This window comes from Grammomys surdaster, unplaced genomic scaffold (genome assembly GCF_004785775.1).
Source record: "Grammomys surdaster isolate TR1022 unplaced genomic scaffold, NIH_TR_1.0 516, whole genome shotgun sequence".
NCBI lineage: Eukaryota > Metazoa > Chordata > Mammalia > Rodentia > Muridae > Grammomys > Grammomys surdaster.
Window position 1 is genome coordinate 436,865 of NW_021604935.1, and position 17,146 is coordinate 454,010.

The 17,146-nt window shown below is 50.9% G+C and overlaps 1 protein-coding gene across 1 annotated transcript; it reads left to right on the forward strand.

The window, feature by feature from the left end:
• Positions 1-11,722: 11,722 nt before the first annotated feature.
• On the forward strand, positions 11,723-13,824 carry Fam181a (family with sequence similarity 181 member A). The gene is made up of 2 exons (XM_028781700.1): positions 11,723-11,792; positions 12,503-13,824. The coding sequence occupies exon 2, from the start codon at positions 12,587-12,589 to the stop codon at positions 13,463-13,465; it is 879 nt and encodes a 292-aa protein (XP_028637533.1). The 5' UTR covers positions 11,723-11,792; positions 12,503-12,586; the 3' UTR covers positions 13,466-13,824.
• Positions 13,825-17,146: the final 3,322 nt, after the last annotated feature.

The following is a 17,146-nucleotide window of genomic DNA, read 5'->3' on the forward strand; positions in this document are numbered from 1 at the left end:
TTCTCAGGCTGGAGTCAGTATACTCTGGGTCTGAAGCCAACTTCAAGGGTCGGGGCGGGTGTACTGCATACCACATCAGGCTAAGGCTCCCAAGGAGTGGGTGAGGGACCCCTTTTCCTTCTTCCTGTCCCTGACTCCATGTATATGACATCAAAGCCCCAAGGCAAGGACAGTAAGCTAAGTCTTGTGGAGCTCTTTGCCTGGTCTACAAACTAAGAATTCTTTTTAAAGGGTGAAGAAGGAGTGGGAGGAGGAGAGAGACCGTGCATAACCTTAAATGTAGCCCTCCACGGAGAGTGTGCAAGCCCCTGCCCCAGGACAGTGGAAGCACATAGGGAAGAAACCCCATAGCCCTCTCCTTGGACAACTGCCTGAGAAAAAGGCAAGAACCCTTGGCTGTAAAACTTAGGTGTTTTTTTTAGTTTCAGCCAGAGGGACAAGGGGTGTAATTTTGAGATCTAGGCATTGCAGCTTAGCCTGGTTGGACAAGAGGAAGCTTTACCTTAGACTCCTGGGAAGGAAAGTCTCATTTTATTTAACTAATCATAAATTAATCAATGTATTTAATCGTAAAGTCTGAGGTGAGGCAGGAGTAGAGCTCTGGTACTCCCAGTGTGCCCTAGGATTTTAGCCTGTGGAGAGCTGGCATGGGGGAGAGTCAGGCAGTAGGCTGGTCCTGGGGACACTGAATTCTGGGCCAAACATATCTGCAATCTACTGCACTTTGGACTTCTTGGTTTTTTAAGAGCCAATAAGATCTCCCCTTTCTTTACCACAGCCCGACACTGTTTCTGTTGCATGGTATTAAAAAGATTCCTAAAATGTTTGTTCTTCGGATCAAAATAGCTTTAAATCTTCTGTTAATCATTCAGGGAGGAATGACTCACCACAGACTTTGGTGCTCAAGTGCCTGCTCAACATTATGATACAAATCCGAACAAACAGACCCTTCCAGGTATTTAAAGTGACATGAGCCAGAGATGCTAAGAGCCTGTCTCTTCAAATAATGACCATTGATGGTCTGATTGACTGTGGGCATAAATTTAGGCAAGCCTGGGACAGAGCTGTGCTCAGAAATGTGTGTTCCACTGTGTGCAGACATATACCAGAAGGAAGGGTTCAGAAAAGTCTCACCCTTCAGAATTGTTCCTGTTCTTCCTTGCAGGAGCCCTCAGAGCTGGAATCAGGGGCTGCCTGCATAGAAGAACCAGGTAGCTGAAGCAAAGTGGGAGGGTACTAACCTACTAACCTTATGTGCATCTGAGGTAGTGGGGTGGATATAGAGAAAATACCTCTGTGTGTGTGTGTGTGTGTGTGTGTGTGTGTGTGTGAGAGAGAGAGAGAGAGAGAGAGAGAGAGAGAGAGAGACATAGAGAAATACAGAGACAGAGAGACAAAGAGAAATTCACCTACACAGAGACAGACAGACAGAGACAGAGAGAAATACAGAGATAGAAACAGAGACACAGAGAGACAAAGAGACAGAGACAGAAACAGAGATAGAGAGACAAAGAGAAAGTCACAAAGAGAGAGAGAGACAGAGACAGAAAGAGAGAAACACAAAGACAGACACACATAGAGAAATACAGAGACAAAAAACAGAGACAGAGGCAGAGATAGAAACAGAGACAAAGAGACAAAGATAAAGTCACCTATACACAGACAGACAGACAGACAGAGACAGAGAGAGAGAGAGAGAGAGAGAGAGAGAGAGAGAGAGAGAGACTGACTCTCATGACCAGGGAGACTACTGGAGGTCTAGGGTTCAAGTTATACTTGGGATTCATCCTTTAGGCTAGGTGTGCCATGAATGACCAGCCCAGAAGTGACCTGGACCGTCTGTCTCCAGGTGTCTCTGCCAAACCCCAGGTTCTTCCTGCTGAATTCAGAGACCAAATCCCAGTCAACCAGAGAGACCAAATGTCCTTAAGCAGATACAAATGGCTGCTGAGACTCACAACACATGTTAGGCATGCTCTGTAGCCTGGTGTCTTGGGCCCTAGCCCATGTGTAACCTTTGCCTCAGAGGCTGGGCAGCCCTGGGGTGGAAGCAGGCTGCTGTCTTGGACCTCCACAGCCTTCCATGGCTCTGAAAAAACATCTTCCTTGAAAGTTGTGGTAAGGAGATGGTTGTGAGTCTGAAGGGTTGGGGGTGCAGGTACCCAAGTGATTTCTGTCCCCTGCATCTTTCGAGGACAGACCCTGAGCCACCGTGTGTGTCCTTTCCAGTCCTCACCTGGGAAACATTCTGAACTTGGGGCCTGCTGTCTGTTCAGACACGCAGGTAACTACTGAGTTTCATGAATGGCGTCTTGGAACTACAAGAAAGACTGAATGACCAGGCCAAGCTCTTCACAAGCATCAGGGAGGCAAGAGGGAGGCAGGACTCAGCCCTTCTGCAAGCTGTAAGCCACTCCCTGTTGCTGGTGCCTGTGTCACTGGGGGGTCCCATTCTAATATGTCCTTTCTCACCCAGACCTGTAGTTGGTCTAAGATTGTTCAGTTGGAACAAACTTTCCTACTGTTGCTCGACAGGGGCCCACCCTGGGAGAATTAACACCCTCCCAAAGGCTATCCCATCTGGTAGACCCATCTGACACCAGAAGCAACCAGCTATCACCCAAGTTGCCTGCCTTTGGCACCCAGCATATGGAGTCTGGGGCATACAGTAGGTGCACAGTAAGTCTAAGTTGTGGTTAAACTAACCAAGAGCCATTGTGGTGGTTTGAATAAGAATGGCCTGTGAGGTTCATATATTTGAATACTTAGTCACCAAGGAGTGGTATTATTTAAAATGATTAGAAGGATTAGGAGGTGTGGCCTTGTTGTAGGAAGTGTGCCACTGGGGATAGGCTTTGAGATTTCAAAAGCCTATGCCAGGCCCAGTGTCTCTTTCTGTCTGCTTGCAGATCTTGGCTATTTCTCCAGCCTGCCTGCTCCATTGTTCCCACCATGATTACAGTGTACCAAACCTCTGAAACTGTAAGCAACCCCCAAATAAATGCTATTATAAGTGTTACCTTGGTCATGGTGTCTCTTCACAGAAGTAGAACAGTGACCAAGAAGCCACTGAGTGCCTACCTAGAACCAGGAGCATTTCTAGCTACCATGTAGCTGACAGCCAGTCAGCTGAGTTCTGAGCTCCATAGCTAAATTCAGACCTTGCCTAGCCTCAGGAACAGGACACCACCCCATCTGGCTGGGTGATGAGGCCAGGAACCTATCTATTCATCATACTCTCCCATCCGTGAATCAAGGGGGACAGGAAGAGTTACCCTAAGTCTCTTCCTGCCATGGCATGCATTCTGTGGTCATGGCCATGGCATCTGAAGAATTTGGTTAGCACCAGAGCATGTTTCTTTGCCCTAGTCTTGAGCATGTTGGTCTTGCCATGTTTCTGCTGATCAAAGACCTCTCCAGCTGTTGAAATACTGGAGATGTGCTACAGCCCCAAGGTGGCCTGGGGGCTTAACATGTTCCCTGTGTAACTCCTTTCTCCAGGGAATCTGATGGAGATGGCACAGGAACAATATTGCAGTCTGTTTAGGGCCAAGGAAGAGGAGACAATGCTCTGTCTTGTCTTCATAGCTGACGCTGTTTCATCCTTGGGCATCCTATTTTGAACCCCATTCTCTGTTTCACAAGCCCCATAATGCTGCCCCTGGGTCTCACTAACCCCAAGACCTGTGTCCTTCTCCCTGCCTTCCGTGCTCAGCTTTCCAGCATGGGGTCAGGAGAATGGGGCTCCCCTACCCCAGGATCAACTCCATAGTCTGCAGCTGCCAGGCTGTGCTTAGAAAAGAACACAGTGCCCTCTACTGGCTTCTGGCTTGGTCTGGTCACCTCTGAGCTTCCATGAAGAATTGAACTGAGTGGTCAGGATCTGTAGGGACAGGTGTCTCCTGTGGCTGCTTAGAAACTGCAGGTCCTACCTTCTTGACCAACGACTTGGCATCTTTTAGGGCTTAAGTCAGCAGTTTTCAGGACAGCCCTGAGCCTTCGACTCTTAAGCTTTCTTCCTGCTTCTGAGCAACACATAGAAATAAGTCGTGTGGTTGTTCTGTTATTTTGTCTTATTTTCTGGGGATCTCACACATGCTAGGCAGGAACTCTCCCAACTTCTTACGTTTTATTCGGAGACAGGCAGGACTTGAATCTGCAATCCTCTGGACTCAGGGATTACCAGCCTGTCATTCTGGGCCAGCTGGTGATAGCCATGTCATCTGCCACCATGCTTTTCTGAGAACTCACTGAGCCCGGAGCTTGCAGGTGGCTGGAAAACTTGAATAGCTCTGTGGGCGCCCCCTTGTGGCTAGCCAAGGCTGAGCACACAAGAGAATCCTGAAGGTGGGTTCAGAAGAGAGGGAGTTGTTTTATTTTATAATTATTTAGATAGGTGTTTGTCTTCTAAGGGGAGAGAGAAAGGGTGTGGATTTGAGAGGGAATCTAGGATGATTTGGGGGAGGGAAAACTGTAACCAGAATATATTATATGAAAAAAATCTATTTTCAAATAAAAGAGGGAGAGAGGGAAGAAGAAAAAGGAAGACACAGTAGGTCTTGAGAAGCAAGATTCCAACTATAAATCCACCACGTTTCTTAGTGAAAGTCACTGTTCATCTCAACATTGAGTGTATTTCCTCAAGTGGGACGGATGGAGTGGATGGTTCTGATGGGTGGCAGAGCTAATCCAGCTCAGAAACAAGCACTCTGTGTGCCTTGCCTTTGAATCCTCCAAGAACAGGCCAGAGGACCACAGTCTGACAGGAAGAACTGAGGCGGCTCAGGGAGGCCACCCAGCTAAGACCTGAAGCCTCTTGTCCCGCCCCGTATGATGTCAGAGGTCCCTTGCTCCACCCCGTGTGACCTCAGTGGCCCCTTGCCCCACCCTGTGGTGCTTCTCATGTTCCCCAGGTACCTTCCACCAGTATCTGTGGCACACAGTGTCTGTTGAAGAGAAGGTCGCAGCAGACAGTAGGAACCGGGAAGCTAGACAAGATGGAAACTACAGAGTGAGTAGACAAGGCGTTTGTGTGCAGAGCAACCTCACAGACAGAAAGACTTGAAGTATGTGAAGAAACTGTGACCACCACTCAATCTGTCAACCCAGAAATTTTAAACTGTTTATTTCCTCATCCACCCAACTACTCAGTCACCATTCACTTACCCATCCAATTCAACCATGCATCCATTCATCCATCCATCCATTCACTCACCCATCCTTCTATCCATCCATCCATCCATCCATCCATCCACTCACCCATTCTTTCATCCATCCATTCATTCATCTATCCATTCACCCACCCTTCCATCATTTCATCCATCCATCCATTCATCCATTCATCTGTCTACTCACCTGTGCATCCATCCATCCACTCACCCACCCTTCCATCCTTTCATTCATCCATCCACTCACCCATCCTTCCATCTGTCATCCATCCATTCATCCATCCATCATCCATTCTCCCATCCATCCATTCATCCATCCATCACCCATTCTCCATCCATTCATCCATCCACTTACCCACCCACCCATTGATCCACTAATACATACATATATATATATATATATACATACATACATACATACATACTACATACACTTACCAATCCATCCACCCACCTATCCATACGTCCATCTGCACATCTACCTGTCTACTCAACTGCCTACACATTCACTCACACACCCTTCCATCCAACCTTGCCTAGAATTTGCACGGTCACTTTTCCTTCTAATAAACAGAATTCGTTAGGAGTCACTAAGTCCAAATCAAGGGAAGGTCTCACTATCCACTTCCCATAGTCAGGAGCATGGCGAGGTTTTTGGATCTACTTTACCCTAGCACATGTATGAAAGGAGCCATGATGGAGATGTTAGGAAAGGAGGAGATAAAACCAAGATGGGGGTGGGGGGAGAGAGGTGTTTGGATAAAAAGGAGCCTCATCTTTGGGAATATGTTTAGGGGTCACCCTAATTCCAGGTAACACTCACCACCCCAAGATCTATGACCCTTTAGGGTTAATGGTCCTCAGCTGGTTTCTCCAGTGTGTGTTTGGGACCTGGTTGCAGGCTGCCATCTCTGCCAGATGGCAGTCCGGTTGGTACTTGTTTGTCTCTGGAGACAGCAAAATCACCACACTGAACACACTGGAGGCAGCTGTGCAGTCATTTCTACTACTGTTCCTCTTTTGAAATCCTACTGCCAGGAAGCAAGGGCACCTATGGAGTTGGTTGCATGTGTTTGCAACGTGCCACTGAGGAGAATGGTGTGACCAGGGGTCAAGTTAGGCACCAAAGAGACACTCAGGAGTCAGCTGACCATTTTACTTCATGTTCTGTCCTTTAGGTGCAAGCATTCACTCAGGCACTGTACTGACTGGTTTTGTGTGTCAACTTGACACAAGCTGGAGTTATCACAGAGGAAGGAGCCTCCCTTGAGGAAATGCCTCCATGAGATCCAGCTGTAAGGCATTTTCTCAATTTGTGATCAAGGGAAGGGCCCATTGTGGGTGGTGCCATCCCTGGGCTGGTAGTCCTGGGTTCTGTAAGAAAGCAAGCTCAGCAAGCCAGGAGAAGCAAGCCAGTAAGTAACATCCCTCCATGGCCTCTGCATCAGCTCCTGCTTCCTGACCTGCTTGAGTTCCTGTCCTGACTTCCTTTAGTGATGAACACTGCAATGTGGAATTGAGTTGAACGGAATTCAGTGTAAGCTGAATAAACTCTTTCTTCCTCAACTTGCTTCTTGGTCATGATGTTTGTGGGGGAATAGATACCATGACTAAGACAGACACCAGCATCTATTATGTGCCCCGTGAATGCACATAATAAAACGTAGGAAGAGCGTACCCTTTCTTTCTTACCTCAGATCACCCCATTCCTGCAGTGACCTCCTCCCCTGTACATGACACTAAACTTCTCACTGTCTCAGCACCCCGGAGTGCCCACATTCTCTGGGTCTGGGTCTTCTCCCAGGTTATGACTGTGGTCACTTATGACACTCAAAAGCTATTAGAAAGATTCAGTCAGGGAGGTGGGGCTTGACCCCTCCCTGGTTCATCCTCTAATCAGTGTTTAAGTCACCTATCCTCCCTGAGCCATCGTTTTGTCTGCCAATGTGAGAAAGTAATGGAATCCATCCCACAGGGTGGCTGTGATAAATAAAATAGCATTGGACGTGGGGCTGGAAAAATGCCTCAGCAGTTGAGAGCACTGGAAGTTCTTCCAGAGGACCCACGTTTGATTCTCAGCACCTACATGGCAGCTCACAACCATCTGTAACTCCAGTCCCAGGTGATCCAATGCCACCTTCTGGCCTCCACAGGTACTGCACACACATGGCGCACAGACATACATGCAGGCAAAATAATCATATCGATAAAATAAAAGCGAAGCAAATCTCAAAAGGAATTTTTGAACATCATCAGATGTATAAGATGTTTACCATGGTTAATACTTGGTTGGGCGTTGAACACCGTTAGTAAGTGCGTGTGTAGTCAAGCACGGTCACTGAACGTTCCAGTCTTTGAGAGGCAGAGGCAAGAGGATCACATGTTTCAGGCCAGCCTGGGCTATACAATGAAATCTTATCTCAAGGAAAACAAAAACCTGTTGAGTTGAGCGGATGCACTCTCCCCTGGGAAGCAAGAGATCTGAGTCCTTCTTAAAGGAACGTGTGCGTGGATAAGTCACTGCCCTCTTCCAGTGTTCTATTAAAATCAGTTGATTGGCAAGCGTTTGATTAAAATTCCAGGAGTTGGAGTTACTAAAGCACCAAGCTTTGCATCCTATCATCTTCACAGGGAATCAGGGACCTGGCACCCAGAGACCATCACCATCCATCCTCAGGGCAGACATCACTAGCTGATCAAAGCATTCCAAATTCCATGCTGGCCTTGGAATTGTCCCACAAGGCTCTTTGGAGGCATCACCAATCAAATCCGAATTGACAGTTGAGATTAAACTGACTTCTGATTCCTGGCCAGTGCCCTGACAGGACAGGACACAGCACAAGAAGGGCAGGAGAGGACACAGCCAAGGTGAAGTGTCTGCCCGTGATGGGTTTGAGGGTGAGGTATAGAACAATATCAGGAGTGTGGGGCCAGGATCCACTGGGGACAGAACCCTGGGGCACAAAGACATAACTACCACACTGCTTGTGCTACCAGCCCCAGTGTACAGAGCAAACTTGATCCAGCTCTGTGCAGAAGCAAGAAGGGAAGGGTGTTATACACTGGGCAGCCTTTTCTTTTTGTGGGATTTTAGTTGCCGTATGAATCTTGCCAGGGACGGTGATTCCCTTACCTCAAAGGTGAGGACTTTGAGACACTGCTCATTCCTATAGCCCTCCCAGTCATTCATTTTTTGCCAAGCTTCATATAGCTCATGCCTCAGTGACCTCTTTAGAGCATGGGCAATGGCCATGTCCACCTGCATGCCACTTAAACTTGACTACTCTTCCAACATCAGAGAGCAAACAAGGCTTGCTGTGTACATGCTCATTCCTGACAAACTCCTTCAGGAAGCTGGCCTCCCTGAGGCCCGGTGTCACAGAGAAAGAATGGCTGTTCCATCCCAGCCTGGAGCCTGTTATCCTCAGACTCCCATCTCTGACCCCTTGCTATACTAGAGATACAGCAAGCGAGGTTAAATCTTGGTCTAGTGAGTGAGATTAAATCCACCCTGATTTGTATCAGGAGAAATCAAAACATTTACCAACTAGGGACTCCTGGGTAAGACGTCCCTCTGTTGCTGCAGGGACTGACCACACCAGGCTGTAACTACCCATGGTCACCTGAAGTCCCAGCAGTTCTGTGGGTACAGTCATACTGTGGGGGGTCATCGTTAACCATGAAGTTGGGCAACCAGGGCAGGAAGCACTCATCCCAGCAGCCAATGGAGCTTACTTCCACCCAACGCCTCCCGTCCCTACTCAGGCTGATTGTGGTTGACACTCGCTGCGGGGCTGGACTTTGATAGAAGTGTTGCCGTTACGTAAGGGGTTACATAAGTCACCCTGTGATGCGTGTCCCGTATTAACAGAGCTTCTGGCAAGCTGCTGTACCTCAAGTGGCTTTTGCATGTTCCTCCAGTCAGAGTGATTGGCCGCACTCATCCCCAGAGCTGGGGTGGCCAGAGTAAGCCAGCCCTCTGGGCAGATATAGTCCCTGGGGAAATTAGGTCTGGCTCTAGTTGACAGCTGTCAGACCACAGCATATTGGGATGTCACAACCAAAGACCAAGATGCGCTGCCAGCAGGAATCTGTCATTCCCTGCCCCATGGACAGCGGCTCTTCATTGGACAGTAATCCTTGCATCTGGGGAGCATTTAGCACACACTCCCTTATACTTTTAGGTCAAGTAGGAGTTTAAATTGCTGAGATCTGGTTGATCCATTCACAGCAGCTCTAAGGGTCCTCTTTGTCAAGGACGCCTCTGCTTCCGTGGTCCTAGGACAAACCTGCAGCCAAGCTTTCCCTGCCCTTACCTTGCTAAAGTTGGGGTACAAGCAAACAGAACACGAAGTCGTTTCCAGTCAACAAGACGCAGCTCTTCACTGGAATGGACAAAGCAGTTACTTTCAGAAACAAGAAGCCTCCCTGTGCCAAGCTTGGGTAGGACAGCACGCATTAAGGGCTCTGGAGGGTCTGATGTGCTCTGAGCTGGGGCTTCACCACTGAACTACCCTATCCCTCTCTACCTTAAGCCTGGAAAGACACTTTCAGACTGGATTCCCACAGGGCCCACTACCGTGAGATGGCCCTAAAGGGCACGGGCATGCCGCCGTCTCACAGGAAGCTGAGGGGCCAATGGCAACACCCCTGAGAGCCATCTTTTTCTAGGCCCACAGGTCACAGGCCAGGAGCAGACGAGAGCAGAAACTGGGTGGATGTGTAAGACGATCTCCCAGCCTGTACGGGAGATAAAGGGGAGAGACCCAGACACATTCAGTACATGCTACCTTGATGTAGGCAGACAGAGTTCTGCAGGAAGCTGGCAGGAGCCTAACCCGGTGGCCACAGGACCCCAGAGTATATCTCCAGCAGATCGCACCAAGAGTTTGGAGCATGAAGCATGGTACCCTCTCTCACCTGTCAAGGTGGGCTGGGGCATGCTGCCTAAGTTCCCCTTCCAAAGCCCTGACGATTAAGATAGCAGTAGTGCAGTCCCCAGTTGTGCAGAGGCTGCTGCAGAGGGAACGGGAAAAATGTGATGGTTGCCACGACAAGGGTCATAATGCCAGCAGCACACCCTTGTGTGTTTGGCTCTGGCTCTGCACAGAGACCACGTGCGGCTCTAGGAGTTAGACTTGCAGCTCTTTAGCCCCAGGCCATCTCCTCCAGAGGAGGGAACCTTGGGCTACTCCAGGCGGGTGGCCCATTCCCACAGGAGGTGTCCCTTGGTGCCACACCTAAGTGAGGGCATGTAACCATGCCTGTCTGGCATTTAGGCTACGGTATGAAGGTGTGGACCACTATGCAGACAGGGACGGAAGAAGGTGGCAGCAAGACGGGGAAAGGGGAAGAGAGGGGGTGTGCGGGGGCCCACTGAGCTGGCTAGCATGGAGACCCTGCCCGGGAGCACTTCCCAGACATCCTCCTTCATGGGGCTGCTGTCAGCCTCACCTTCTTTCCAGGCATTTGATGGGCAGGGCCACGGCAGCCTGGGCTCCCTCACTTGCTCCAACTGAGCGGCCCTGCTTGCAGCCCTGCCGGCGTTGGCACGGTGACAGTAGCCAAGTGTGCAAACTTGTGCCATTGTCCCTGGGCCAGGGGGAGCCATGGAGACTAGCTAATATGACACAGGAAAATGTTTGCTGATGGCAATTCTATGGGCTTTGTCCACCTCTTTCTCCATCATGACGACTCGATTTAAGTCCCTAACTGTTTGACTACAAATGCAAGGGGACCGTGCAACGCCACCCTTTTGTCCGGCCGCACTGAATGGGCAATTCAGGCTTTGTGCAGCTCAATTGAGGAAGCAAACATAAAGACAAGATTCCTGAGAGCCTCGGCTCCCTTCCCATGGATATCCCAGCACCCCTCAGCCAGCCTATCCGGGGCTACCTTTCCCCACATCAGTGCACCTCTTGATCCATCTCAGGGGACCCTTCTGGAAGGGAGGTTGAAAGAGATGAGAGACACGAGGCCAGAGACAGAGTCAGAGAACATCCTCTCAACACTCAAGGGCAGAGGGAATGCAGCCTACCCCCGGCTTACCCCATCCGATTGTCTGTCTGCACTGGAGCATGGCAGCTGGAGGCCTGAAGTATCTGGGAAAGGTTGGGTGCCTGTCTCACTGCACCCAGCCCTCCTTGATCCTGAATACTTTTTGAGCGCGCACACAGACACAGACACAGACACACACACACACACACACATACGCACACACACACACCTCCCTCAAGAAACTAGGGTACTGAGGTCAAGGAGAGGAGGGGGTATGGAGGCTGGGGAAAGTGGGTCTGAAGGGTAGAAATTTACCGGGAAATGATTGCATTTGGGAGCTGTCTTTTTTTGTGATGGTCCCCATGGTGACAATTTGTGACGGCAAAGAATGTGGGACCGGGGCTCCGCCGCCTGATTGGGATGCTTTGTATCTGGAGAGGCGCTCCTGATTGGCCTGAGGGCCCCCCAGCTCCGGACTTGTCCTCCATTCAGCCCACTCAAGGGCTGTGCACAACTGCTTCTCATCCCGCACGGAGCTCACTGCACGCCAGCTCGCCAGGCTTGCCGGGGTCTACGGTGGGGAACCTGCCGGCCCCACGTTGGCGGGGGCCCTGGCCTGCACCTTCGGTCAGTGTGGAGTCCCAAGTGGTTTGGCCTGGCTGGGTGGAGGGCAGGGCGTGAGCGGGCTGGAGCCTTGGGGGAGGGGCACAGTACTGTGGGTGGTGGCCGAGGAGGCATGAAATTGCTGCAGATGCTTCTACAGGGGAGTCCCTGCTGCCCGCAGCCCAGCAGCTCGAGATGAGCCTTGAAGGCAGGTCTAGATTAAGTGCTAGACAGAGATCCGGCCTGGCCCTGTGTGAGAGTTGGGGGTGGAGCGTGGGGACCGCAGAGGGGGCGGGGTGGTGGGAGGGGAAGGCCACCACCAAGGAGGGGGAAGGGGGCTTGGCCTTCTTTAGAGAATTCCTTTGGCTTTGAAAATAAAAACTTGAGTTGGTGAGTCGTGCAAGCTGGCCTCACGATATGTGGGAGATGCGACCAACTGGGAACGTAGCCCCAGCAATGCCACTTGTAGCTGGGTGGCTTTGAGCGAGGTGCTTGCGTTTTCTGAGCCTTGACTTACAGAAGAGGGCAACAGACCCCAGAAGACTGAGTTAAATAGTTGGCACCTGTCTCGTCTCAGAGAGTCAAAAGGTGCCGAATGACTTGCCAGCCCCATTGTGGATTCTGTTTGGGACAGAAGAATGCCTGGGTGGGGAGCTTTGTGCGTTCAGTCTTGGTGGCCCTGAGAAAGGTGTAAGTGCCCTGGAGAGACTCCAGCTGCCTATTGTGTTCCCTAGGTCTGCCCTGTGCTCTCCTCCGAGCTGCCAGCCCCCAGCAGAGCCCACGCTCTTCATGGAAAGCCCTGCACCGTTCCCGTGGTGATGGCAGCTGACAGCGATGTGAAGATGCTTCTGAATTTTGTAAACCTGGCGTCCAGTGACATCAAGGCAGCCCTGGACAAGTCCGCACCCTGCCGCCGCTCTGTGGACCATCGCAAGTACCTGCAGAAGCAACTCAAGCGCTTCTCTCAGAAGTACTCGCGGCTCCCTAGGGGCCTGCCTGGCAGGGTGACAGAGCCCCACCTGCAAAGGGGGCCTGAAGAGAGGCCTGGACGGCTGCCCCTCCATCCCTGTCCCCAATCCAGCCCTGGTGAGGGTGGGAGCTGCACAGAAAAGGCCCTGGGTACCCCCTTCAGGGAGGAGTGCCTTTCTAAGGAGCAGAGCTTCCGGGAGCTGAATCCAGAAGCTGCTAGACCTGGCCAGGTGCCCATGAGGAAGAGACAGCTGCCTGCTTCTTTCTGGGAGGAACCGAGGCCCACCCTCAGCTACCCAATGGGGCTGGAGGTGGGCCTGGCCCCCAGGGAGGCATCTCTGTATGAGAATAAGAAAAATTGCAAGGGTCTGGAGTCCCTGGGGCCCGAGACTGCTCCACTGCTCATGTCCCCAAGGGTCCTAGCTGACACGGAGCCACTCAAGATGTCTGGGGTATCCCTGGTAGGCAATCTTGATGCTTGGAGCTACTGCCCTTTCCAGTACCATGGACAGCCCATCTTCCCCGGTCTTCCAGGGGTCCTGCCTCAAGGCCCAGTACCTAGTCTGGGCTTGTGGAGAAAAAGCCCAGTATCACCTGTGGAGCTGGCCCACTTCTGCAAGGAGGTGGACACCCCAGGGCCAAAAGTGTACAGACCCGTAGTCCTGAAGCCCATCCCGACTAAGCCAGCCGTGCCTCCCCCAATCTTCAATGTCTTTGGCTACCTCTAGCTGATCACCCTCAGCCCTCTCTCTTTCGGCCTCCGGGATGGGGTCACCGACAAGCTCTCTGTGTGACGGGGGAGCTGGGCAGGGGTCTGGCCAGGCTGCCTCAGGGAGAAGGCTCTTCAGACAGATACCTATTTGGAGCTTGCAGCTTGTGGACCAAGACACAGGAGACTCTTTCCCCAGGAGATCCATCTCCCTGTCCCTGTGGAGACATGGGCAGTGGGACCCCAGTGTGGCAGCTGCCAGTTTCACACCTGTTCAGCTGCCATCCACCAGGGAAAAGGGGGGCATCTCACTGGTTCATTCTGTTTTTTGTAAATATTGAGAAAGTTCAAAAAAATAAAGATTTCTTTTACAGTTTCCACCTCTTGGGTGTCATGAAGTGGGATCGTCCCGGATGCAGGGTTAGTAGAGAGAATAGCTACAGAGGGGAGTGGCCTGAGGCTTCTGAGGTAATCTGGAGGTAGGTGCTGGGGAGCACAGCTCAATTCCCAGGACAGAGGGGAGGAGGGATATGGGAAGACCTCTCGGAAGGATGCTCAGTCCAGACGTCTGAAGGAAGAGGTGGGTCAAGTCTGGATTCCCATGGTTCACGATGCCCAGGGAGGCAGAGCTATAATTCTAGTGTGCCTGCATGACAGCTTAGGCTGTGCCAGAGAGGCCATGCACAATCCTAGCCAGAGATAAAACCAGGACAAATGGGACTTCAGTTTCACGTGACCAAGGCAGGTGGTTTGACTAAACCATTCGCTTTAAGCATGCACAACGGTTATATGTCCACGGAGAACCAAACCAAAACAAACCCCAAATCCCAGAAGTCCAAACTCCCAAAGCTGCAGGTTTTGACTAACCCCATCCTATTCTGGTTTCTCTCAGCTGCGTCAATGAAATGTTGCCTGTGGCTGGATAGAAGTGTGTTCTGGGAGAAAGGAACAGGCACATCCTGAGAGTTCCCAGACAACAAAGCTTCCTGACCAGTACTGGTCTAGGCATGCCCTAATGAGGCTGTGCTACACGGTTCATCAAACCATGCTCTCTCCACAACCAAGCCTGGTGCTGGGCAAGCGTCTGCTTCCCACACAGAGAATTCCATCGAGTGTGCTGATGTCTTCTGCACTGGCCGTCTCCCTCATGGCCTGGCTCTGAGATGGTGCTTAGCTAACTCAGCATCCAGGCTTAGAGGCTGCACAGAGTCCTTCACCCTTTCCCCCAAGACCCACCAGAACAGGGAGTCCACCAGAAGGGGCACTTGGCCAAAGAGATGTGGACAGTATTCTGCGGCTTTCTTTCCAAAGGCATCAGAAGATTTCAGGGTCACAGATCTGACATGACACACGCCCTAAGCCCATGTGGGAGGGGCAGGTCCTTAGCCTACACTTGGTCTCAGAGATCTCTGAGGGTTCAGAAGCAGGTGTGTACCCTCTTTTACCCCAGAGCCCTATCACAAAGGTCATCTAAGCCAACTGCAGTGATTCTCAGCCTCCTCCAGACTGTATAAGGGAACTCAATACCCCAGCCCTGCCACCTACTACTAAAGATACTTGTCTGTTGGGCCATGGAAGGGTATCTTGGTTCTTGGGTTGGCATGGGCCTGGAACCCCGAGACGGCAGGTGTTCAGCCATGCCCTCAGAACCCAGAGCCCTGACACTTGTCTACACTGAAGTTTCCTTACCCCAAAAGTGAGATTGGGCACAGACTTGCTACATGGGCTGTTTATAGATACGAGTCTGATCCCGCTATTACATGAAGTTGCCTCCAATGCTCGGGCACCTGGAGGTCCTTCCATGCTGGCAGATTGGAAAGGCATACTTCAAGCCACTCACTGCTATGAGTGCCTTGGATACTCTGCTATCCCACGATGCCACCCTTAGAGCAGGAGCCATCCTCCAGAGTCACATGTTCTCAGGTGCCGCTGAGTCCCACCCTGCCTGAGTCCTGGCCCTACAACAGCATTTTCCTGCCGCGGCTTGGCTTCCCCAGTAGTACCTGCAGATCTATTCCTTTAAAAGCCAGAAGATTTCATTTAAAAGCAGAAACTGGGACAGGAGAGAAGGATCAGTAGTTAAGAGTACTTACTGCTCTTGCAAAAATCCCAGGTTTGGTTTCCAGCATCCGCAGCAGAAGGCTTAGATGTCTATAATCTGACACCAAGCAATCTGACACTCTCTGGGCTCCACAGGAAACTACACACACACAGTGTACATAAACTCATACGATCGCACACGCACAAATATAAATAAATCTTAAGTAATAAAGGCAGAAAACTTTAATGCAGTGGCTCTTATCCTTCCTACTTCTGCTACCCTTTAATACAACCCCTCATGTTGAGGTGACCCCCAACCATCAAATCACTTTTGTTGCTACTTCATAACTGTAATTCTGCTAGTTATGAACCATAATGTAAATATCTGTGTTTTCTGATGGTCTTGGGAGATCCCTGTGAAATGGTCATTCTACCCCCAACCAAAGGAGTTGAGAACCACTGCTTTAATGACCCAACAGGAGCCCAGGGAACCAGTGCCTCATATGCAAAGCAACTGGGGGAGCACACTGAGCATCTGGGGAGGCTCGGATGTTGGAGAGAGAACAGCAGCCTTAGCCGCAGCAGCAGATACACTCCCAACCACAAAGCAAGACGGGAGCTGAGACTATAACAACGGGTTTGGTAGAGTGATTGGCTACCATGCACAAAGCCCCGGGCTTGGTTCCCATCATTGCAAAATAAGTTGATAGCAGGGAGAGGGGAAAGAAAAGAAGAAACATATCAAGTTGTGTTGGTTTGGCTTCAAGTAAAACCCATTTATCCAGTCTCCTGTTGTTACCACCACGGCATCCCCCAAGATACCGTCTGTGGGACTACATGGCATCTCTAAGGCAGGCACCCTTCCTGGGCCTGGTGACACAATGAAGTCTAGCATTAGCCCCGAGCACTGACCAATCAGCACTGGCCCACTGGGGCAGGCCGCAGGTCAGACTCAGCATCTGGGCTGTGAGCAGACATAAATAAGCAGGGGTCTACAAAAGCTCGAGGCAGAACTTGGTGCTGTCCAGGCCAGGGTATCTGACACCGGATAGATGGTGACTGCTGATTGTGGTAGCTGAACTCCACGCCCATCCCTCTGCCTGGACTCCACAGGCAGCCACCCGGCCCAACGCCTGTGTTTTTCCGGTGGGAGGATGTGAAGCTGCCATCTGCTAGGACTCTAGATTGGATGGGGACCTTGGAGTGCCATAGCCCATCCACCTGTCTGTATCCCAAACAACTCAAAGACTGATGAGCCAGACCCTGCTTCCCTTCTGATTGCTTTGCTTCCCAGTTAAATGTAAGGAGGGGACCTTGAGCTGAATCACGCTTAGCAGCCTCCTCTGTACCTTCGAGGGCAAGCATCCCCAGGAGAAAGGATGCCAGTTTCTCTACAGACTTCCTCCAATAAAACATGGAGGGATGGTAGCCAAGCACAAAGCTGGAACAAACCCCCAGGGACTTTACCGTGTATGCTCAGGTAAGTTCCTTCCCCTCCTCAACCTCTCTCTCATCAGGACCTGGACACGACGCTGCTGAGCCACGCTGAGCCTAAAAGCCTTTTCCTTTTCTTATAAACACTAGAATCTACTTGTGAAAATCAGAGATATCAGAGGCAGCAAGGCCGTCAGGAACCATCAAGTCCACTATACAGACAAAG

Bases quoted from the DNA above. Each gene is read 5' to 3' on its own strand.
- Fam181a (XM_028781700.1), top strand. From the start codon at position 12,587: ATGGCAGCTGACAGCGATGTGAAGATGCTTCTGAATTTTGTAAACCTG.